The 24,279-nt window shown below is 41.9% G+C and overlaps 1 protein-coding gene across 3 annotated transcripts in view; it reads right to left on the reverse strand.

Moving 5' to 3' along the window:
* GABRA1 (gamma-aminobutyric acid type A receptor subunit alpha1) overlaps positions 1 to 14,560 on the reverse strand; it is a 46,158-nt gene extending 31,598 nt beyond the window's left edge. Inside the window, exons 1-3 of one of the 3 annotated variants that reach the window (XM_042453352.1) lie at positions 14,398 to 14,560; positions 11,903 to 11,991; positions 7,159 to 7,271 (exon numbers count right to left, since the gene is read on the reverse strand). In XM_042453352.1, the coding sequence (XP_042309286.1) occupies positions 7,159 to 7,271; positions 11,903 to 11,976 (187 nt within the window). In that variant the 5' untranslated portion in view covers positions 11,977 to 11,991; positions 14,398 to 14,560. Of the gene's footprint in view, positions 1 to 7,158; positions 7,272 to 11,902; positions 11,992 to 13,093; positions 13,324 to 14,185; positions 14,293 to 14,397 lie in introns of those variants that run through there. The other 2 variants (XM_042453351.1, XM_042453353.1) reach the window with 2 other exon arrangements.
* Positions 14,561 to 24,279: the final 9,719 nt, after the last annotated feature.

Below are 24,279 nucleotides of genomic sequence, written 5' to 3' on the forward strand. Positions count from 1 at the left end.
GACAAAGAGCCCTCCTCCAACCACCATCTTCAGGGGGAGAGAGGCCTTGCAATTTTTTGTATTGTTTTGCAATTTTACTGTACACCGCTATGATCATTTCGGAATAGCGGTCTATAAATAAAAATTATTATTATTATTATTATTATTATTATTATTATTATTATTATTATTATTATTTGATATGTCAGCTAAAAAGCAAACGTGATCCTAAGCAGCATAGATAGGAGTGTAGTGTTTAGATAAAGCGGACACACCTATGTACTTTCGTCAGACTTCACTGGAATACTGTGTCCATTTCTGGGAACTACAACTAAAGAGGGATTTTAACAAGGTGGAACATGTCCAGAGGAGGGCAACAAAAATGGTGAAAGGTCTGGTAACCGTGTCCTAAAATGGATGACTTGGGTAGCTGAGTATGTTTAGCCTAGAAAATAGAAGATTAAGGAGTGACATGATATCCATGTTTAACTATTTGAAAGTAAGTCATATGGAAGATGAAGCAAGTTTGTTTTTTGCTGCTCCAGAATCTAGGACACTGAGCAATGGATCCACGCTACAAGAAAACAGATTCCACCTAAACCTCAGGAAGAACTTCCTGACAGTAAGAGTTGTTTTATAGAGGAATATGCTGCCTCAGAATACAGTATAGTGTAATCTCCTTTAGATCCCAGACTGTAAACCATGGGTCTAAAGCAGATGTTTACTTGTTAACCCCCCCCCCAAAAAAAAACGACCTCCTCAACACATATACACACATATTAAGCCAGTTGAAACTTATCTGAGAACCTAGGAGCCAAAACTGTAAGTAGACTCTCAGTACCTTCCATGTATTACTGTGGCTAATGTTTAGATGAAAATGGACAGTTGTGACACAACCATAGGCCTAAACTGGCAAACGTTGGACCTCTTCACCTGGTACAATTGTCCACCACTGTCATAAAGAGTAAATGTGATTTGTGATAAAATCTATCTCATCCTGTAGGTAGCTGCAGTGGAACTTCTTATTGCTGCAAATGTTGTGTTTATTCTCTATTTATGTTCTTGACTCTAGGGTTTATCTAAAACCACAACCTTTTATTTTGGTATGGTCAGGACAGTTCAGGACACTATCACCTTTAGGAAACTTTTTCAGGAAAAAAAATCTCTTACATATTTTCACTCCAAAAACAACCTGTCTGGACAGGTTGAAAAGGACCAATTCTTTACCAAGAAGCTTCTGGAGAAAGAATGCTCCAGTAGACTGAGAATGAGTCAATAGAAAGATACTCAAGAGAAAAAAGATCTTTTGTTTCTTTTTTTGTTTTCCCTTTACATTCTAAAGATGCATTAGCATGACTGGAAGCAAGAGACAGAAATTGGTGGGTGAATGTATTTCAAATTAACTCCTTAAAGAAACAAACCAACTGAAATGTAAGATAACTCCTTACATTGGGGAAAAGGTGTTGGTTTAGATTATTTTTAACCTTTGTATGTTTTTAATTTTGTGTGTTTAAAATTTTTAACTTTTTATTGTTTAATTAGGCTATTTTAATTGTTTTTCAAAATGCTGTTTTTATATTGTGACCCGCCTTGAGCCCCTTTTTGGGAGAAAAGTGGGATAAAAATAAAATCAATCAATCAAGTATAAAGCTTTTCTATTCATGCATCTAGGAAGTATAGATGTACTAGCATAGTTATAAATTGGACATTTATTTCTAATTCTTCCAAGGTTTTGTCTCATAAGCTGGTAAAACATAATTCTTTTGCTTGTTTATTCTGTAGTGTTAGTATAGGCACATATTTAGTATATTAATCCTTTTAAAAGAAAAATTCTCCCCATATTATTTTGGGTGATATTTTAGTTGTAAAATCCCTATGAATTAATCATATTAGTTTACCGGACTATTATTTTACATTTTGCATAGGGAACAAGCATGGTGTAGTGATTAGAAAGGGGGACTAGCCCATGGTAGTTCCAGGTTCAAGTCCCTTTTGAGCCATGAAACTCAGAAAATGATCTTAGGCCCTATTCACACTATGGAAATAACCCAGTGTCAATCCAGGTTATTTCCTTGGTGTGTGCACTTTTGGGGGAGGCTACCCAAAACCTCACTTAACCCAGGATATTTGATACCGTTCCCCCACCCCCCAGTTTTCTTGAAAGATCCACATCGATCCACATCTTCCCAGTGTGGATATGTTACAGAATCAATCAGGATTGCCCGGCTGACCCTCCTCCAGTATTGAATCATCACGGCTATCTGAATCTCCTCAGGACAAAAAAGCAAGTGTGAATTCGCCCTTCTCTCTTAGGCCAGCATACCTCATAGGGTTGTTGAGATGATAAAATGAAGTGGGTGATCATGTACTTTGATGTCCTATTATTTTAAAATAATAAATGACCTTTAGTTTACTTTGAAAAATCCTCCCATCAATAGCACAGAAGAAATGAATCACTAAAATATTATTTATTATTTTTACACAGGAGATTACCTGATAAGGCCACAGACACTAATGGAAATATTATAAGAATCAGTTTGAGGTATGAATGCAGGAGATGACATTCACCTTGATCTGTACATGTATATAAACATTTTTTCTGATGATCAAGACTGCATTCTGGTATAAAAATGCATGACATGGGCTTACGTAGATCAGGTTGTATTAAATCATGACACTAATATTGTATAAAACACGACAATGTTACTATTTACAAGAATACTGCAAATACCAATTAGCAATTGGCAAACACTTATTACAAATATATAATTTCAGGACATTCTGCTGGAAACTGTGATGTCTCTATGGTGATTTGAATGTACTCATGTGCTGGAAGAAGAAATACATTAATAACATTATTGTACCAAGTACAATTAGTAACTTCCTTAATATACATCCTAGTTCTGTTAAACATCTACCCCTGGCAAATGTCCTTACAATTTTTAATTGATGAACAATTAATTATCCTAAATGAAATTATTTTGTTATGTGACTAATCTGAATTTCAGGAAATGCCAGTTCTGTGTTTCATAATGAAATAGGTGAATTGTATAGCTGATCTTACAAAAAACAAACAAAAAACACCTTATTTCTCTTTCCTCTTTTATTGCACCCAACTACTCGGCAGTGATTTTCACCAGCTGTTCTATTCTGTTTCCACAAAATTGTATAGCTTAGAGCCAACTCAATGTGAAAAGGGTAAACAGAATTTGTATTAGAACAGGCATCAGGAGAAGTCCACTACATATACTGTTTCCATAAGCTCTTAAAATCCACACACATTTATAGAACCATACAATCAAAAATCTAAACTCTAAAGAGCCTTTTCTCAGCTCCTTTGTACATGCGTACAAATAAGCAGACAAATCCACAAGTTAATCCATCCCTTCATTCTCGCTTGGAGAAAAGATGTGTACTTCAATCTTGAGAAGCCAGAGAAAGGACAAGTATGTTTGTTCATTTTACATATCTTCCTGGAAAAGTTTGCAGCACCTGTCTAATTTTGAGAAAGCTATGGGATGAAGATGGCAAATCTCTGAACTCTGGACTACCCCCCCCCCCAAAAAAAAAAGGCTTGCCTTATCCATTTGAGCCTTATACTGTATTTCCAGATTCTGTTCATTTGATAATGACTGTTGTTTATATGGGACTTAAGTTATACACATTTGACTAGATATGTTCATTTACTATCGATTATTTGGGAGTCAGATGTGAGGGCACTGGGAACAATAATTAATTTCTTAGCATTTGAAATAAATGGGATTGAGGATGAGTCACTATTATCTAGGTAGTCCATACCATGATGAAATGCATCCTCAGCCTTCTACTGGTTGCCCCTGGCAAGCAATCAGGAAAGCATTTTATTTGCCATGTTCTTAAAGAAGGCAAGGATCAGGATATAGTTGAAGCCATCGCTATTTATTACTCTGGAGATGCAATCCAGTAGCATGTTTATTTAAAAAAAGGCTCTCCTGAGAGCACATCAAGATAACTGCAGAGGATTGGCGGTTCAATATTTTGGAGACCATATGGAGGTGTTGAGGCTGCATCCTTTCTGATGCATTAGCTTTTGATGAGAACACAGGCAAAAATGCTGTCTGTAGCCTCCTAAATAATACCATTTTAAAGATTAGACATTTATCAGATGTCAGACAATCCACATTTGGCGTATTCCAACTGCACTGCAGCTGTTTTCAGGCATTACCAGTCACTCCTTGATATGGACTGTAGACTGTGGCTATAATGCATCCGGTGAAGTGGTCACACAGACATTGGAAATATCCTCTATGCCAAATAATTCCTGCTCTCCAGAGAAGGCACTTCTAAGACTGTGAATGTTTGCAATAGTTTACCATCGTAGATAGCCACCAATAAAATATACCATGGTTCACAAAATCACACACTTCATGGTTTGATTTCTATATTAGCAAAATAGTGTTTTGGGATGGGGCAGATTTAAGTGTCATGTTGGCACACTGCTACAGACTGCTACTTGTGTTAGATATGTCATGACATGCTGAAAATAGGAGAAGTAATTCACATTAGGTCTTGACTATGTGTGGAACCAAACACTTTTAGTTCTAATTAACCATGTTTCTGGTATCTTGACTAACTTCACAACTTAAACTTTATGCATGGGACCAAAAAGAAAGGGCTCATGCCAATGCAGCAGAGGCTATATCAGTCATAACCAGAAAGCATTGGACTTTTCCGGCTACATACTAAGGATGACTATGGCAAATATAATCTATTTGAACACATGTGTGTCCTTCTAGTTTGTAAGATATCCATTGTTTGTCTATGCCCTGCATTTGGGGCTGAGATACGCCCACACACACATTAGCTTGAATATCCCTGAATCATTTTTATTTGTAATACTATACAGATTTCAAATTCCATTAAATGCTTTTTTTCAAATCAGACATGACATTAACACTAATTTATGCATTCATCTGAACCAAGGTGAATCTAGATTCAGTTGTGTAATATTTTCAGTGTAATATATTCATTCTCACCAAAGGCCAATGAAATTTACAGTTCTATTAATCAAGGATAAAAAAAAATATTTGGGAGCTAATCCTAGCATTTTCATAAAGGTAGATGAAATATTATCACAGTAAGTGAACAAAATAATGACTTGTTTTGTTCCATCATTTCCAAATTTACATTCAAAATCCTCCGCACAGAAGAGTCCATTATTTTCATGAGTTCCCTTAATCTATGAACAATACTCAACAAAGTAAAAGTTTAAACATAATCACCATCAATACCATTAAACCAAAATCTAGTGGAGAAATGGATAGAATTAACAGATAAAAGGTAATGGGGGCACTGAATGATTCATTTAATTAGAGCTTTCAGCTTTTGTATTTGATGCTTCTTTGAAAACAAGTTAAAACATGACAATTGGCGAACTCTTCCATTTTCCTACTAAGCAATCCTACCTGTTAGTGAATGGTCTTTTATCTCTTTATGTTTACCAAACAGTTTGAGACTCAGTCAAATGATATGGTGTCAGCTGGTGGCTTCCATGTCAGTTGGGCTTATGAAGCTACTCTGTGTTTAAGTTTAAAGCTTAAAAGAGCTTTCCAATATCTTAAGCTTATCTGCAAAACTATACCAGATGATTTTCCTCAGTACACTGGGCCCTTGGTATCTGCTGGGTTTTGGTTCCAGGATCCCCTGTGGATACCAAAATCCATGGATACTCAAGTCCCATTACATATAATGACATAGTAAAATAGTGTCCCTTGTATAAAATGGCTAAATCAAGGTTTGCTTTATGTAATATATTAATATTTTCAAGCTATGGATGGTTGAATCTGTGGATAAAGAATTGGTGGACTGTACTGAATATACTTTCAAGGCACTTTTCACAAATGACTTCCAATGAGGAAAGAATGACTGAAAAGAGCTTCTTCTTATCTTTCTCCATAAGTGTCCCATGAGCAAAAGCTCTACTTTGGGAAATTCTATATCCATGTTGCCTCTAGAACAATGAAAGTAGTGAAAGTAGCTATAGCAAACAAGGCTGTGGCGTCCAGCTGAACGTCCTGCCCTGTCCTCATGTATGTCCTCTTTTAATCCTAGTTTGATTTTATGCCTTTGGAATTGGATAAGAACTTGATTGAAAAATTCCAAATTCCCTTAATCTAGTATTTTTGAAGCTTGAATATACATTAGTAGCAGATCAAAAATTTGAGCCCAAGATCAAAACTATGTGTAACAACATTTAGACTGCTGTTTGGCACATGCTTATCTGGAAATGAGTGAAAGCCCTTTGAATGCTATATCTGAGTAGACCTGTCTAGGACTGTGCTGTTAGGATAATGTATTTTTGATACAGCAGAAGTGCTTGTCCAAATATCTTCTCCCCCCCCCCCATTATATCCTGAAGGCCTTGCGTATGCATGTACATGTACTCCCAAAGCTGTTTTTGAATGACAGGTGACCCTCAGGCACAATCTTTCCTGCAGTGTAAGGAACTACAGTCAGAAGCAGAAATCAGGACAGCTCCTGACATAAATTGGAGCAGATTCAGTTCTCTGCTCTGGCACAGTTTTATGTGACTGCATTCTTTCTTGATACCAGCATAAAAATCTACAGCATATTTTTAAAAAAACGCTCTCTGTTCTATGGGTGGGAAAGGGGGAACTGGGATGAACAGTGGCAAGATCCACTGGAGGGCCAGTGTTGGGTCTGAAGCAGACCAGCCTTCAGATCAGTTAAACTGAACAGGTAATATTTAAACCAAACACTTATGTTAAAGGATGTCTGGCTGCTATTGGGAATTTACTTTCACCAGAGCCTCCTTGGGTTGCTGCCTTCAACCCATGTTTTGTCAGGGTTGAAGGATTAAAGTAAATTTTATTTAACTGGAAATTATCCAGTCTTAAAGTTTTTATGCAATATCAGTGACAGAAGACCTGAAATTTCACCAATGTGTTTACTCAGAATTCATTCTTTATTATATGCAACTATGCTCAAAATTATGAGGAACCCAGGAAATGTAGCCATTTATAGAGAGGTATTCATGTTACAGCAAGTGAGAATTTGGCAGAAATTTACATGTACTTCTTTATTCTCCCATAAGCCTTTATTCTCCCAAACAGCAAAGAATTAATGACTGTAGACATTTTTTGTTCTTAAGGTCAATTGAGAAATTACAGTAACACATACCTCCCAAACCTGGTCTGAGGCGATTATCGTAGCCATCAAGTAAACGATCTAGAATTCGGGTGAATATCGTTGTGTTGTCCTTAATTTCATCTTGTAAGGAAGTTTGTCCATTGCTGGGGGGAAAAAACATAGTGCCATTAACATTATAAACCATTAATCCAGCAACAAACCTACAGAATCATAATTCTGAAATCTGCTTAATCTTGCTTATACTGATTTATAGATGCAAAATCACTTCCATCAAGCCAGATTATGGCAGCATTATAAGATCCTTTCTCCTGCAGACTTTCTTTTTGAAGTATACATATTCATTGAAAAGCTTTTATCAAGGGACACAGAACCTTTAAAAATCAATGGAACTTAGATTTGAGGCATTTAATATTTACCATTTTGTTCATGTTTGCAACATTTCTGCTTTCAAAACTAGGGGTTTACGAGTGAAGGTGACTGTGGTTTTTTTGTTTGTTTGCTTGTTTTACAAATCAACTCACTAAACAGTTTGCTGTAAATGAAATCTAAAACAAGTCAGTGAAATATCTAAATATACTAAAAGAAGTAGGAGACCGTGGACAATACAGTTGCAAACATATTATTTGGAACGTAGAGAGTTCTTGTAGCACCTTTGAGACTAACTGAAAGAAAGAAATTGGCAGCATGAGTTTTCATAGACTTCAGTCTACTTCCTCAAATGCATCTGAGGAAGTAGACTGAAGTCTATGAAAACTCATACTGCCAGTTTCTTTCTTTCAGTTAGTCTCAAAGGTGCTACAAGAACTCTCTACGTCCTGATTCTACGTATCTTTGAATATTATTTGGAAGTAAGTGCCACCAGTTTCGGGAAGGTACATTTAGAAATGTAAGCAGTGATATCATTCACAAACTGTACAGCTTTCTGCACAGCTCTGTCTATGGATGTATCCCGCAGTAATAAGTGTCATGGGTTTTTTTAAACATAAAAGTTAAGCTTTCTACATGTTACTGACTTTTTTCTTTCCAGTATGTTTTGAAGAAAATCAAACTGGAGGTACACCTGAGTTATTTCTCAGTAAATTAGAAATTATTTTTTGAGGCTATAGGAACATTTCACCATCTTTCTTCTAAACCACATGCCTAGCATCTAAATGATAACTGTTTAAATATCTGCACCCAGTATTGCTGACTGCCATATTACAGTTGAACCCTGGCAATACGAGTGCCAGATTATGGTTTTCTGGTTGATGTGGCAGGTCTGCAGCAAGAAAGCCTTAGGACAAGGCCGTGACAAATATTAAGACAGCCCAAATATCAACTGGAAGCTAATGAATTTGAATGGTAGTTTGCCCCCCTTTTACCAGAATACAATAAGCAGACAGTTTCTGTAGTTTTCCTATGGCCATGAGCTAAGTGCTAGCCGCTTCTTTGAACTTCAATGAAGTTCTTGTCATTAAGAAAGTGGTTCTTTTTTGCACTTTCAAGTACAAGCCATACTGTTTTCTCCTAATCATCTATCATGGTTGTCTAAGAGCCAAATCTTGGAGTCCTTCTTCTGCCCTTTAACTGGGAGAGATCCTATTTGCAAAATGGGACACTTGCCAGTGTAAATTCAGCAGGACTTAGCCCTTGAACCCCAAGTTCATTTCTTCTTGATCACTTTGTCACATTCATTATTACTGAATCAGCCTTCTTTGGATATCTGGTCCGATGTGATTAGCAAAATCCTTCCACCAAAAACTCTTTCAAATGGAAACTCCTTGTGAATGTTAGCAATGGGCACAAATATTTTGCAAGCCATGTTTATGGCAAATAATAGCTACCTCGTTTAAGGAATGAATTATGCAACAGTATGCTAGCATTTAAAACTATCTAAATTTATAGATGAGATATTTTCAAAATCAGTTTGCGTAAATATAGGTAGAAAACAGATTGTATAATTTTCTTTTATGGTTTAAAAATTCCAACTACCGCACTTACAAATACAATTTCTATATGAAAGGAAACCCCATATTAAAGCAATGCAATGTCTTTTTTTAACTTTGATCAAAGTTTAGATGTACTCAACTATCATTCTAAATGTATATAAATGCATATATAGTGTATTTATATATGTGTACAATATTTACAGCTGGTTGATTCTATGTGACATATTTAGCTCATTTCTAGAAAAGCAACATAATTCCTATTACAAAGAAACTTTGAAGGCTCGTGAATAATACTTCACAGTACTATTTAAACATCGAGGGGAAATCCTTTGTATTTCTTGTGTATTCTGCTCATATTATTATTATTATATGGGACAAGATAACCCTACCCTATATAATTTGCTAATTAACAAATAAGGGACTCTTCCGGACAAATATGGTCCATCTGGTGCATTGCCACAAGATATTAACTGCATCTTTTCTATAACATTTGAAGGTCATTTGAATTTCACAAAACACAAACATGTGCCGTGAATGGCAGGCAACTAGGCATGTGTTTATATTTTATATTTTCAGATATGCAAGTCTTTTGGTCGGTTTTACGACAATGCAGTCGTAATATAGTGACCAAAGTTTTCTTGAATGTCTCAGACAGAACCAATATTCCAGCTCTCGGGTCTCTAGCTTTACTTCAGTGTTACATTATAAACAGTATGATCCTGAGTGTTTTACCAGTGCATATTCCATTAATTTGAATGCCAACACAAGAATTTGAAAACCAAGATGATTCTTAAGAACCAACCTGTGGTTGAATCCATAGCTCACTATTAAGACAGGTTATAACAACAGAAACAGTCCAGAAAATAATACATTTCATGATGTCCCACCAAAACTAGTGGGGAATTATGCGAATAATTTAGGCCTTAAATAATACTGACCTCAATGGGACATCCTGTTAGTAGGGTTTGTATGATTAACTGTTTCAAGATACCCCCCCCCCCAGTACCTCTGTAAATGGACTGCAAAATGCAGCTATAAGCTCATATAGAGAAAAAGATCAAATCGATATGCTACTGGCAACACTGAGAAAATGTCATTAAATATACCTGTTTCTGCAGTTATGTTTTACAAAAAAATATGAATTATAATTCTGCCTTTTAAAATATTCTGCTTCTGTATAAAATTCTGCTGCTGTATGAATAGGCCTGACGTGAGCACCGTGCCCTCAAATCATGTAACACACACACACACAAATTCAAAACTATCAAGTTTTACTTTGTCATTTATTTTTTGGCACAAGCAACACACTTTTAAAAAAAAAACACCAGAAAACATTTCACTAGCATTAGAAACAAAACAATTGGATCGCAAACTGGTGACCCTTCATTTTACGAGGCTTCCCCCAAAACAGATACTTGATCAGTCTGATGCAGCCACAAGCCAAAGTTAAAGACGGATAAATATTTTCACTGTGAAATGGGTGTTTTTCAAGGTGTCATCTGAACATCTTGAAGGAAAATGTCAGTTAGCGTGTTTGTGGTTTCACACTAAACAACTGTATAATAAAAAAAAACCCACTGTGCACTAACTCCATCTACAGGTCATTATAATAGTGACACCTCATATAATTTTTCAATAACAGGCAAATGTATCTTGATTCTCACTTCCAAATCCACAGTTCCAGTGAAACATATATAGCAGCGCACAGCAACGGGGGGGGGGGGGGTGGGCTAAAACAGAGGAAGTCACCCAAGGGTCAAGTCTTTCTTATTTTCATTTATTTCCTTTCCTTTTGGAAATCCGCTTTATCCACCTTCATCACTCATCAGCTATGCTAGCTTGTTGTTGTTGCTTTTAAAACACACACACACAACAAATTTTATCCTTATCAGAAAAAAAGCCTAAGCTAAATTGGATGATCCACTGCCACCTTGATCCCTGATATATGATACACATTTCTGTCTATTCGTGGAACCAATTTGAATAACGATGGTGAATTAAGGAAAGTAAGTCAGAGTTACAGATACAGAAATATTTGATATCGTTTGCAATTCAGCACAAAAACATATATGCATTAATATATTTGTCCTTTAGATACATTGTTGATAGAAAGGTTACACCTCCAGCTGTATTTCACAGCTGAGGAAGCTTCCCCTTCCCCCATTCAGTGCAATGATATCAGTGGCAAATTCGCAATGATATCAGTGGCAAATTCACCAAAGATAATGATGGGTCTGGATCTCATACAAGCTGCCATCTGATCCAAAACATTCAACCGTCAGGTGCAATAGCTGGACTTCATGGTCACATTCCCCAGACTCAATCTGGCCTCACCTATACCTTCCAGTTTAATGAGCAAGGATTTAGCAAGTAAGAGCCAGCCCTAAAGTCTGCAGGCCTGTCCCACTCATTTCAGGGAAAAGACATCAGCTGAAGAAATTGGTCTGCAAATGTCTAAAATTAGGTTCTGTGTAGCTTTCTCTCCCTCCCCCGTTTCCTATGTAGAATAAAAATCTTGCAAAAATTATCTATAGAAAAGACTCTTTTCCCCCTGCATTCAAATCATGAGTCTAACCTTAGTGTGGCTGAAGTAGTCACTGATGAACTCTTCCTGAACAGCAGTGGCACTATACATGTTATGCAAACAAACCGTCCTTTTCTTTCAATCTTCTATTTTGATTTAGCTGGGATTTGAGCAGGATTAACTTCCCCAAATACAATTAGTAGTAGCCTAGCCCATGTGCAGCTTGTTTCTTATTCTCTTTCCATTACCAATAACAAAGATGTTACAAACTGATACTTGTGTATTTTTTTAAAGAGAGAGAGAGAGAGAGTGCTTTCCCCACCTTCTTCCAGTTAGTGTGCTTATAAGGAGAACCCAGGCCCAAAAGCGGTCACAGAGAAGATGCGTCATCTTCATGGTAGATTATGGAAGCTGAAAACAAAATTTCAAAAAAGAGAAGTAAGCAACCCCCTTTCTTTGAAAGACCACTTCAAAATACAACAGGTCCTATAGAACTTTAGATGATTCCCCTTGGAGTAAAGCAGTGATAATACAATGGTGTATCATTCAAAGACAAAGGGAAATGGTCCCATCCATATTTCATGGTGTTCCTTTCAAGAGACCAGGTCCTTCACAGATAATTTTTTTAATCAGTTTGACTTTACACTTTAAAAGGCCAGGTACTCGAAGAAGTGTCCTCACTCATTTCTCCCCTCTCCCCCAAGAGCTGCCACTTTTGAGAATGTGGTTTCCAAATCCTTTCTCCAACCACATTGAAGAACCCAAGAACCTGTGCTTTAATAAGTAAGACAGTGTTGCTGAGGGAGAGGGTGTCCCATGAGGTCTATGGAAACCCAAAGGAGCTCCTCATCTGGACAGAACTTTCTTCCTGAGAGCGTTCCCTGCCTCTTGCCTTGGTTGCCAGGCTAGGCAGCAGCAGCAGAACATTTATGAGCGTACCCTGGTTTGAATCAAATAACATTCAGGATCGCATAGCCATCCATGCACATTGATGTGCCCATCCATCGAAAGGGCACACAGCACTGAATTAAGTCCACTGTATGCACTCCTCAGTCTTTCTTTGCCCACGGTTGGTGGGGGGACACTCCTGTCACCACAGGCGCCATTGTCCTCCTCCCTTTGCGACTGGCATCAGTGGAGAGGAAAGAAAGGAAGAAAGGAAGGAAGAGAGCCCCTCTCCCCTGCTCACCCCTCCCGCGCTCACAGCTGGGGGGCCCTTCTGGGAGCCAGATGCGGAAGAGGGGCTCCTCAGGCAAGGCTAAGGCTAAGGCTAAGGCTAAGGCTAAGGCTAAGGCTAAGGCTGGGCCCCTGCCCTGGGTCTCCTGCTGGAGTCCTCTGGCGTGCCTTGCTTGACCCGAGAGGGGCCGCCTGCCTGCCTTGCTCCCCTGGCGCCCCTCCTCGCTCCCTGGCAGCAGACCCAGACCCACTGCCAGCATGGACTGGCCAGACTCTGGGAAAGCCGTCTCCGGAGAGGAGCCCCAGTCCAAGCAGCACCACAAGCCCTCTCTCTCACCCAACAGCAGCAGGAGAAGAAGAAGCCAAGGAGCAGAGGCAGCCCCAAGCCCCCGGACTCAGTCCCTGGCCCAGGCCCAGGGAGGGGGCTCCGATGGGGCAGGCAGGGGCAGAGCTGGCCCGCAAGGTCCAGAGGCAGGCAGGCTCTCTCTCCGGAGCCAGCCAAGGCGGGAAGGCAGGCGCAGCCCAAGCCCAGCCTTGCCGGGAAGAGGGCGAACCTCTGCCCTGCGCCGGGAGGGCAGGGGCTCTCTCTCCCCTCCGCCTGCCCCCCTCCCGGCCCCCTCCTCCTTTCTCCCCGGGGCTTCGGGGGGGGGGAGCCTGTGCAGGGGAAGCAAGGGAGGAAGCAAGGAGGGCTCTCTCCGGGATTTTATGGGGGAGAGGAGGGAAAAGCCGCCCGGCGGAAAAGCCTGGATCCTGGCCCCCTCCCCTCCCCAGAATCCTCCACCATGATTTCCCACAGTTCCAGGTGAGAGACCAACACGGAGGGGAGAGGATGCCCACACGCCGCCGCCGCCACCACCACCAGCACCAGCACCTCCATGTTGGGCACATCCGCTCAGAACCCACCTCCGAGAGAGAGAGAGAGAGAGAGAGAGAGAGAGAGAGATTGGCAGCCCAACTTTGTATGCTTTCCTCTCCCTACATAGAGCCCCCCCCCCCGGATCTCACCCGAAAGGCAAGGAAGGCAGAGGAGGAGGAGGAGGAGGAGGAGGAGGAGGAAGGGGGCTGAGAGCAGGAGGAGGAGGGCTTCCGCTGGGCCTCCCCTCCCTCCCTCCCCCTCCCGCCCCCTCCCCATCAGTTGCTCATCGATCGCTGCGGATTTTGAGCCTAGGATTTGGGGGGGGGGGGGGGGGGGGGGGGGGAGGGGGGGGGGGGGTGGGGGGGGGGGGAGGCCAGGCCTCGGGAGGGGGGGGCGGGGGCCGGTGGAGGGGGAAATAGAGGGGGGGATGGAGAGGGAAGCCATGCCCGGGAGCCAGAGGAGGCAAGGGGGGAAGCCATCGGAGTCTGGGGAGGGGGCAGCGATGGGGCCCTGCTCGTGGGGGGGGGGGGTCGGGGAAGGGGGGTCGGGGAGCCTGCCTGCTGCCCGGCGTACCTGCTCGGCGCCAAGAGCCACCCCACAGCAGTCCTTCCCAGCCATAAAGATGCTCTTCCCGGGGAAAAAAGGGAGTGAGGGAGGAGAGAGAGAGAGAGAAGAGGGGAGGGAAGAGGGGAGGGAGGGAGGGAGGGAGGGAGGCTGGTGCTGAAGGAGGAGGAGGAGGAGGGCGAGGAGCACCGCCGCCGCCGCCGCCGCCTCTTGCCGCTTACCTCTTGCTGCCGCTGCTGCTGCTACTGCCGGAGCCCGTGGGCCGCGAGGGGGATGGCGAGGGACGGAGGGAAGGAGCCGGGGGAAGGCGGCGCTGCGTGGCTCCTTCCTTCAGGCGCGCTCCTCAGCCATCATGGAGGAGGCTCTGGCCGACACCACTGCCGCCTCCCTCCCTCCCTCCCTCCCTGCCTCCTCCTCCCGGTCTCCGTTCGGCGTGTGTGTGTCTTGTTCTGGCAGCGCCCGGCCTCTTCCCTCCCCCAGCCCCAGCAGGCAGCGGGGGGCTCTGCTTGGTCCAGGGCTCAGCGGGAGAGCGAGGGAAGGGCCACGCCAGGCCCCGGTCCTCCCTCCTGGGCAGCCCCGGCCCACTCCGCCGCCCCAGCCCCCGACCCCCATCATCATCATCATCATCACCAGGGAGAGGGAGGGAAGGAGAAGGAGCACACAGACAGACAGACAGACATGACATTTGAATATATATATATATATATATATATATATACCTATGACATACATACATACATATACATATATATGGACTGGGGTCGGGAGAAGGGGAGCTGCCCTTGACAGCATCTTCCCCCAGATAGATGCTATTGGAGGCTGGGGAGGTCCAGCGAAACCATGCTCCCTTCCCTCCCCTCCAAAACAATAATAATGATAATGATGGGGATGGTGGGGATGAGGATGATGACGGTGATAATGGGGGGTGGGGGGTGGGGATGGTGGTACCTTGCCCTCCCCGTTGTTTGGTGTTTTTGCGGCCAACTATTCGCTCGTTGCATCCATATGGATGAAGAGGGAACGTGAAAAGAGACGCTTCTCCTCTTTTCCATTTGGTAGATACTCTGCATTTTTATTATTATTGGGGGGGGGGGGACAAGTGGACATAAGGCTTGGCGGCCCAAGGGAGCTTGTGTGGCCAACAGAAGCCCCCTTCTCCCCGCAGCCTGGCTTCTCTGCCTCCGCCCCCTCTCTGCCGAAATGGCCAGGCTGGCATTAGCCTCAAGGGCTGGGGGCACGTCGAAGCTGGGGTTTATTATTATTGTTGTTGTTGTTATTACTACTATTATTTTTTTGGGAGGAGGGAGTTATGGCTGTGCCATGTTTGAGCCCCTCGGGTGTGTAGGGTGCTTGTAGGCACGCCTGTCTCCTGGGCCACTTCTCCTCCGGAATAAAGGCTCGCCTTCCCTTTGCCCTATGGGTATTGTGCCAGCGCTGGGCATCCAAGTCCCTTTCGGTGTCATGGCACCTGTCATGGAGGCACCTGTCAAGGCCCGGGGGAAGAGCCACCTCAGGTTGCCAAGGCGGACCTGAATGGCACGTCCTCCGAGGGAGATCGCCCCCTTCTCCGATCCCCCATACACACACACACACACACACACACACACCCAACCCTCCCCTCCCTCCTCAGCTGTGGGATCCAGGTTTTATGACTGGGGGTGGGTGGGCTTGCAGAGGCACAAGGGAGAGCAGAAGGAATCGGTAGCAGAGGCTTCCTTCACTCTCCTGGGAGCTCTCCATGGTGCTGGAAGACTTGGAGCCATACTCCTAGTAGTAACCAGGAGCAGCAGGAGGAGGTCCTATAGTCCAGTGATGGCAAACCAATGGCACGCATGCCAGAGGTGGCACTTAGAGCCCTCTCTGTGGGCACATGTGCCGTCGCCCCAGCTCAGGGTTTGCCAGAGTTTGTTACTAGAAAGCCAGAGGGACACAGCACTTTGCAATAAATAAGTGGGTTCTGGGTTGCAGTTTGGGCACTCGGCCTCTAAAAGGTTCACCATCACTGCTATAGTCTATCCACACTGTGGAAATAACCCAGCTTGACACGGCTTTGACTGCAGCAACTGCTCCGCTCTGGGGTCACCGCAAACTTCAATTCCCAGAATGCCATAGCATTGAGCCTGGGCAGTCAAAGCAGTGTCAAACCAGGTTATTTCCACAGTGTGGACACAGCCCTAAAGTGTGAAGGGGATGCTTTCTTTTTGCCCACTACTCAAACCTGCTGTGGGAGTGGTCAATAGGGATCGCTGAGAGGGAAGAAACATGACCCCCTTGGGTCTTTCTTTCTTTGTGAGAGTCTGCCATGACAAGAAGAGTGTCTTCATTTAGGTGATACCCATCCTATACAGACACTGTGCTGGAGACAGTAAGGTTGGTCTCAGGAAAGGTAGGCCTGATCTGGAACTGTGTGAAAGGTTTGAGGATAGTGAGCATTGGAAGGCCTCCCCACACACCGCCTCTCCCCCAAAACTGAGGACCCACTCAATATGTATATGTTTTTTTCCCCTTCCAAATCATATCCTGAAAACATCCCTGTAATCTGCTGAGCCTGGGATTTTGTTTCTTCCCATAATTTCTGAATGGTATGAAGCCTTCTTCAGGAAGGGGCTTGAGATGAACCACTACCACCTTTCACTCATGAGGAAGGGTGACTGGGAAGGGATATTTTGGTAGCGTAATGGACTCATTGACAGCTCTTTAGTGTTTCGAACTGATGAGCTCAAGGTCCTCAGCCCAGTCCTGATTATGAGAAAAAAACATTGACCCCTGAGAAGGTATAGATTTGTCTCTGAAGCCTGCTAGCATGCTTTCTCTCAGACAGAAAGCACTGAAGACAGTTAGGTAAAATCCGGAATTTCATTGCTTCTCCTTGAATTCTCTTTGCTGCTCTTTGGGCAGCTCTTCCTTTAAATGTCATTAAGAATGTCACCCAGACACTAGGTCACTTGCCAATGGCAGCATGGGGAATATATAGAGAATATGGCAAGTCCAATGACACACACACACACACACACACACACACATACACACACATACACACACATATATATACTCAAACTATGAAGCAGCTTATTCAGAAAGAGCAGCCCCAGTTCCCAACTCTGTAATGTTTTGCTGGGTTCCAGAGTCAGTCTGGATGAAGAACAAGAACATATGTTAGATCTCAGTTGTTTGTTTTCAGAAGTTAAATTCTGAGGCAGCTGTTGGAAGCCAAAAAGAATCCAGGCAAAGACAGAGACAGTCGGAAGCCATGGAGGCCAATACTGAATTGCTGATTTAAAGTGGAAAGAGAGGACCAATTGCCAGTTTTGTTTGTTTTTGCCACCTGGCAAAGAACACACCTGAGAAGACAAAGGTGAACTTAGGAAATAGAATCATATCTGGCTGTTACTTTTGCTATTGGTGTGTCAGATTAGTTCATGCCATTTCAGAAACATGAGCTTTCAGCAGGGATGCACTGACCACTACCTCCCATTTGTATACCTAAGATGTATTGATTTTCATCAGTTCATAGCAAATGGATATCGTCTCTCCATAGTGGAGAGCTTGCTTCATTAATACTTCCCTAAACCCCAAATAAGAAGGATTCTGAATGGGGGGCTGGTGGTATCTACCTACCATGTTATTATCAAAATGGTTATGGCCCTCTGTGTGTAAGAAGTTGTAGAGCAACACCCTTCCCCATGGACTTGACTGTAGTTTGCACAGAAATTTAACTGTAGATCTGTAGGAAATGTCTGGTACATTCCTATACCTGCATTAAGCTCCTTTAGGTGACAAAGAAGAAAGGATGAAGAGGATAATTCCATGATCCAAGGTGACAAGAATGTATCTGGGCAAAGACTGCAGCTTGGCCAAAAATGCATCTGGGAAAATACATGTGAGTTTGGGTATAAGGTTCACTTTTTTTTTGCCAATATCATGTGGCAGCAGCTCATTCCACTTTAGAAGCATGAAACGTCATCAAGGATGTCCTAGCCACCAGTGATACATTGTGGATTTGGAATGATCTCTCTCAAAAGTTTTTTATCTGGCACAGCCATTTCATTTGTCCCAGCAAAAACAGAGGGGCCATAGGAAGGACATGCTTATTTTTGTTGTTGTTGTTGCTAATTCCATTTTTGAAACATAAAGTCTATTTGGTGATGCACTAGTCACAGAAGGCCCAAGCAAAGAGGCAGACTGGGTCCTTGAGGTCAGAGTGGGGAATCCATGCCCCAACCCCACTACTATGAAGGGAGAAGTTGTCAGGCTAAATTGTTGATTCAGGAATCTTATAGCTGGTCAAGCAGCTGGTCAACTCTAATTCTGTTTGTTTCTGATCATTGGCTGTGTAGTTAAAGGCTGATGAAAATTGGTGTTCAAAAATGTCTGGAGCAGCACCAGTGACTCACCTTTATTTTAAAACATGCTTGAGGATATTTCTAGAAATGTATTTGCTTATATCTCTGTTCTCCAGAATTCTTGAGCTTTTCCTGAGCTATTTAGAATGAAACTGAATTAAGAGCAGAATAAAGAACATTCCAGTCAATAAGTTATTTGCTTTCTTTGTCTGTCTGTCTGTCTGTCTCTCTGTCTCTCTGTCTCTCTCCCCCTCTCCCTTCAAGTTGCCTATCAACTTATGGTGACCCCATGATTTTCCTAACATTTGCTTAGGTAAAGAATACATAGAGGGGATTTTGCCAGATCCTTCCTCTGAAATATAGCCTACAGCACCTGGTGTTCATTGGCCATCTCCCACCCAAGGGGAGCCAGCATGGTGTAGTGGTCTGCATGCTGGATCGCAGCTCTGGAGACCAGGGTTCAAATCTCTACTCAGCCATGGAAACCCACTGGGTGACCTTGAGCAATAAACAGTTGGCCATTTTGCAGCACATGGAGCTTATCTCCTCTCTATTTTTTGCTTTTACATGCGCGCACACACGCACTTTTCAGTACCCCCATAGGGTCACCATAAATTGGAAATGACTTGAAGGCACACACCAACAACACCTCCCATTCAAGTACTAACTGGGCCAACCCTGCTTAGCTTCCAAGATCAGACAGGATCTGGTGCCTTTAGGGATTTAGACCCTTATTTACTGATTTCCCTGTCCAAAACAAAGAGACAGTGTTTGTGTAGTTAAATTAATTTAAGAGACAGAGGTATTTGTGCTTCACTATGTGAAATGTTGTCAAGAACTACCAATTCCAGAGTGCCTTGTACAGAGGAAGAAGGGAGAAAAAGAGAGTCATAACAATCAGAGACACTGGTCCCAGGGTGAGTAGGAGTTGGTACGGTTGGCAGGATTTATAGACCCAACATATATGTGAGTAAATATCTATTTCTTTCTTTCCCCACACCCCACACTAATTGCAAAGTGACTAACTTCCAGAAAGAAACATTAAAATTAAGCAAGGGAAAGTAAAAGAAATCAAAATACAGCATAATTTATTCAGTTTTTGATAATTTCACAGTGAAAACACCAGAAAACAACAACAACAACAACAACAACAACAACAACAACAAAAATAGGATTTGTTTATATGCCGCCCAATCACTGGGAATCTGGGCAGCTTACAACAGAGGGGATAATAGACGGTTCCCTGCCCTCAGGCTTACAATCTAAAAAGACAGGACACAAAAGGAGAAGGGAATGGTGAGGGAGGGAGGGGATCAGGTCCAGCATTCTTCTCTTCCTCTGAGGCCTGGACCAAGGCAGATGGACCGGAGGGAGGGCTCTTCTTCTTCAGGCTAGCCCTGATGGAGCTGGACCAGCCTATTCTCTCTCTCATAAACAAAGCTTTAAAGCAGATTAGACAGCAATCCTTAAACTTTCCTGGGAGTAACTCAGTATGGCTTTTGATTTGGCAAGTATAGGGTCATACTGCAAACCTGTTGATAAAATTATACAGTTTGACTGGTCTGTTAGAATAATAGGTCAAAGGACCCACCCTGGATTCAAAGAATGCTTTAAAATAGCAAGTTTTATAGGACTTTTTATTCACAATGGGTTTTAACATTAAACAAAAATAACAGGTGTAAGGAACTGGGAATATAAAAGTTGTAGTGGAGGTTGTGGTGTAGTGTCAGAACTATAGAAAATGAAATTTCAGAATTAGAATAGAGATTTTTAATAATTATTTTTTAAAAATCTTTTCGGCTATTTATTTACATAATCAAAACAGTAACACACACACCCTTAGATAGGAACACAGACTTCTCAGTCTAGGCACATACTTCCATATCATATAATTGGTAAAGGCACTATATAACATTACAGGCACCTGTTGAGGAACTACACATCTCTAAACAAGCATTTGTTATACATTGTTAGCAGGCATTGTAGTATATACAGGCATACAGGCATCGTCTTAGTCAGTAGTATTTTAATTCTTTCTTATTACAACAATGTTTTAAACACAAACATAATCTCACTCATCCCAGTGAATAGTAGACAGTCAACAGCTTCTTCACCATGGTGTCAGAAACCAGCCACAAGCAGAAGAAAGTATAAGCAAGCTGGGTGTGAGCTTTATAAACAGAGACAGAAAATGACAACTTTTAATAATTATTGAGGCTTTCTCTGTAGGAGTGTATATAAAGTATGGGAGAGACCCAGCATAGTGTAGTGGTTTGAGCATTGGACTATGATGACTCTGTAGACCAGAGTCTCAGTAGACCCTGCTCGATCTTGGAAACCCATTGGTGACCTTGATCAAGTCATACTCTCTCATACTCAGAGGAATGCAAAAGCAAACCTGCTCTCAACAAATCTTACTGAAAAAGAACCTTTGATAGGGTTACCTTAAGGTCACCATAACTTGGAAATAACTTGAAAGCACAAAACAGCAGCAAATAATGAAGGATGGGGCCCATGTGACTGATAATGCATGCCAAAAAGATGCCAGCAATTGGATTTCCCCCCTCATTAGGTTTCTATAGCTGAGATTAGTGGAATTCAGAACAAAAAGAATGGCAACCATACCTACCAATCACCAGTCTTTCCTTATATCGGGTCCCCACTGTCCCATTGCCCACTAAAAATAATGTTTGGATGCTGTTTTATACATATGGTAATATACAACTTTGATCAATTTCATCTTCGAAAGCTGTGAATTTTGCACTGAGTAGCAAGTTAGGACTCTGACTCATGGGGTAGCTTATACTTGGATACAGATAGCCAATAAGAACAAAAGTGAATACTTCATCAATTATGAAAGTTTTCACACATGACATTTCCTTCGCAAGATACTGCTTCTGTAACTATCAGCAAAAAAAAAAAAAAAAGTTAAGCCACTGCCAACCTTCCCACTGGATTGACTGGAACTTAAGCAAAATATGCAACCTCCATCAAAAGCCTAGTATGGAGTTTGACATTGTTTTAATGTTATGGATCAATGCTATGGAATCCTGGGATTTGTAGTTTGTTGTGGCACCAGAGAAGACTAAATCTAGACATATCAGGTTGGTCTATACTGAAGGAGTGGGTCTCTTGAGTAAACTAGTCCTGAGCTATTTCAGGCCTTATTAAAAAAGAAAGTAACACCTCAAACCTGGCTTGGTAGCTAAATGGTAGCCAGTGCAGATATTTCAGCATAGAAATCGAAACAGGAGCCCGACTTCATCCTCACGACAACCCTGTGAGGTAGGTCAGTCTGAAAAGAGAATGTGATTAGTCCAGGATCACCCAGTGCATTTCCTCTTCATGTACCCTTGTTCATGTAGCCTCAGCAAGCAAGCAGAGGGAGTGGTTGAAATGAAAATACATTATCACTCTACCACACAACATATTGTGAAAAGGATATTGTTCTCTCTTTCTCTTCCTTTCTTTCTCTGTCTATCTCTATGTGTGTGTGTTGAATCCTGCCTGTATAAATCCTCAGAAGACTGAGAAACAGTTTTCTATTGCTAGCTATCAAAAAGAAATATCAACAACATGGGCTTGCTTTCTTTTATCTCTTTTGCCTCCTAAACCTGATGCTTCCTGGGTTGTAATTTGTAGGCATACCCAATCTTTTTCTGTATTGCTGCCCCACAGATCTTTAATATTCCCACCCATAGGTCACTGCAGCACAAATGTAATTTCTCCATATTTTTTTCCATTCTAAAAGCACTCACATCAAATCTCAAAACTGCTTCTCAAAGTGTAAGTGGAAGGTTACATGCAGGTGGAAGATTCCATAGAGCTTGCTACTAGAAATGTAATTCTGGAAAAAAAATAAGATGTGCATTCTCCTTATCAGATGTGGGTCCATGTAAACAAAAATAACTATTCTCTTTCCTTAGCTCTTCCACACTGTCTTAATCATCCCCTGATGATGGCCTTTTGATTGTGTTTATTTTTTGTTTCAGAACAAAGCCAATAGTTTGAGTGCTTGACTTAAAAGGTGATATGATAGCCCTGTTTAAATACTTGAAGGGATGTCATATTGAGGTGGGAGCAAGCTTGTTTTCTGCTGCTCCAGAGAACAGGACCCGGAACAATGGATGCAAACAGCAGGAAAAGAGATTCCACCTCAACATTAGGAGGAACTTCCTGACAGTAAGGGCTGTTCGACAGTGAAACAAACTCCCTCGGAGTGTAGTGGAGTCTCCTTCCTTAGAGGTCTTTAAGCAGAGGCTAGATGGCCATATGTTGGGGGTGATTTGATTGTGAGTTCCTGCATGGCAGGGCCTTGGTCTGGATGGCCTTGTGGTCTCTTCCAATTTTATGATTCTATGACTAATCTCCAATGAGCCATGAAATTCACTGGATTCTTTTAGGCCAGTCATCTCAACCTGAACTCCCTCACAAAGCTGTTGTGAGAATGTAATGGAGGAGAGCCATTTATACCTAACTGAGCTCCTTGGAGGAAAGTGGGGCCTAAGCAAATAATGAATAAACCATAATAAATATCATCCCAGAGCCAGCATGGTTTGATTGTTGAACTCTGAGAGACCAGAGTTCAAATCCCTGCTCAGTCAAAGAACCAACTGGGTCACATTCTCTCAGCCTCAGAGGAAGTCAATGGCAAACCCTTTCTGAAAAAAATCTTACCAAGGAAACCCCATAACAGGTTTCCCTTAGGGTCCCCATAAGTTGGAAATAACTTGAAGACACAGAACAGCAAATAAGGGATGGGACTGTCACTATCAGTCAGAAAAGACTTGAATGCCAACAACATCAACAAGAACTTGTACATTTTTGGAGATACTTTCCCTATATATTGTACCCTTTCTTTATACCTTTGATTGTGTAATTTAGATTACTTATTTATGTGAAAAGAAAATACATAGATTGAAATCATATGTATACTTACATCAGAGTAAATTCTACTTTTGAGTTTTTGTACAACTAGACTGGCAGTCCTGTAAGGAGACCATCATTTCAGTCTTGTAACCAGTTTTTCATATAACTATCTGGGCATGACAATTCTATCTATTTATCTCATGCTCACACACAAACATACATACACTCACACATACACACAGAGAGAATTATTTCACAGGTATCAAGACTTTCAGTTCAAATAAATCCTAAGATTTTGTTGTTTTTGTTTTTGTCTGAGTAACAGTAGATCATTACATTACATATTAGTCTTCTGTAGCTTTAATGTTCTGGAAGCCATCTTGAGTCCCAGTATTGGAAAAAAGGTGGAAAGCAAATGAAATGAATTGATGGTAATGATGGCTGGCATCATCTTAGTTAGTTACAATATTCTAAATAAGACATATGACCACATAATTGTTTCCTATTCCTATTTACAATTGTTATACCCTTGCTAAAATCATAAATGGCTGCAAAACCCACCTTAAAAGTTTTTTGTGGGGTTTTTGGGCTATGTGGCCATGTTCTAGAAGAGTTTCTTCCTGATGTTTCGCCAGCATCTGTGGCTGGCATCTTCAGAGAATACTTGCCTGGAAAAAGTGGGCATATACATACTGTGTATATGTGTGAGCCTGGGAATGCAGGACTGATTTGCATGTGTATTGTTCTGTGCTGATGGCAGGCCTCAGGCTGGGAGGCTAATGCAAAAGAGGATTAGTGCAGTAGCCCCCCAGCCTGAGGCCTGCCATCAGCAACAGAACAGTACACATGCAAATCACTCCTGCATTCCCAGGTTCACACAGTGTATATATA

This window comes from Sceloporus undulatus, chromosome 2 (genome assembly GCF_019175285.1).
Source record: "Sceloporus undulatus isolate JIND9_A2432 ecotype Alabama chromosome 2, SceUnd_v1.1, whole genome shotgun sequence".
NCBI lineage: Eukaryota > Metazoa > Chordata > Lepidosauria > Squamata > Phrynosomatidae > Sceloporus > Sceloporus undulatus.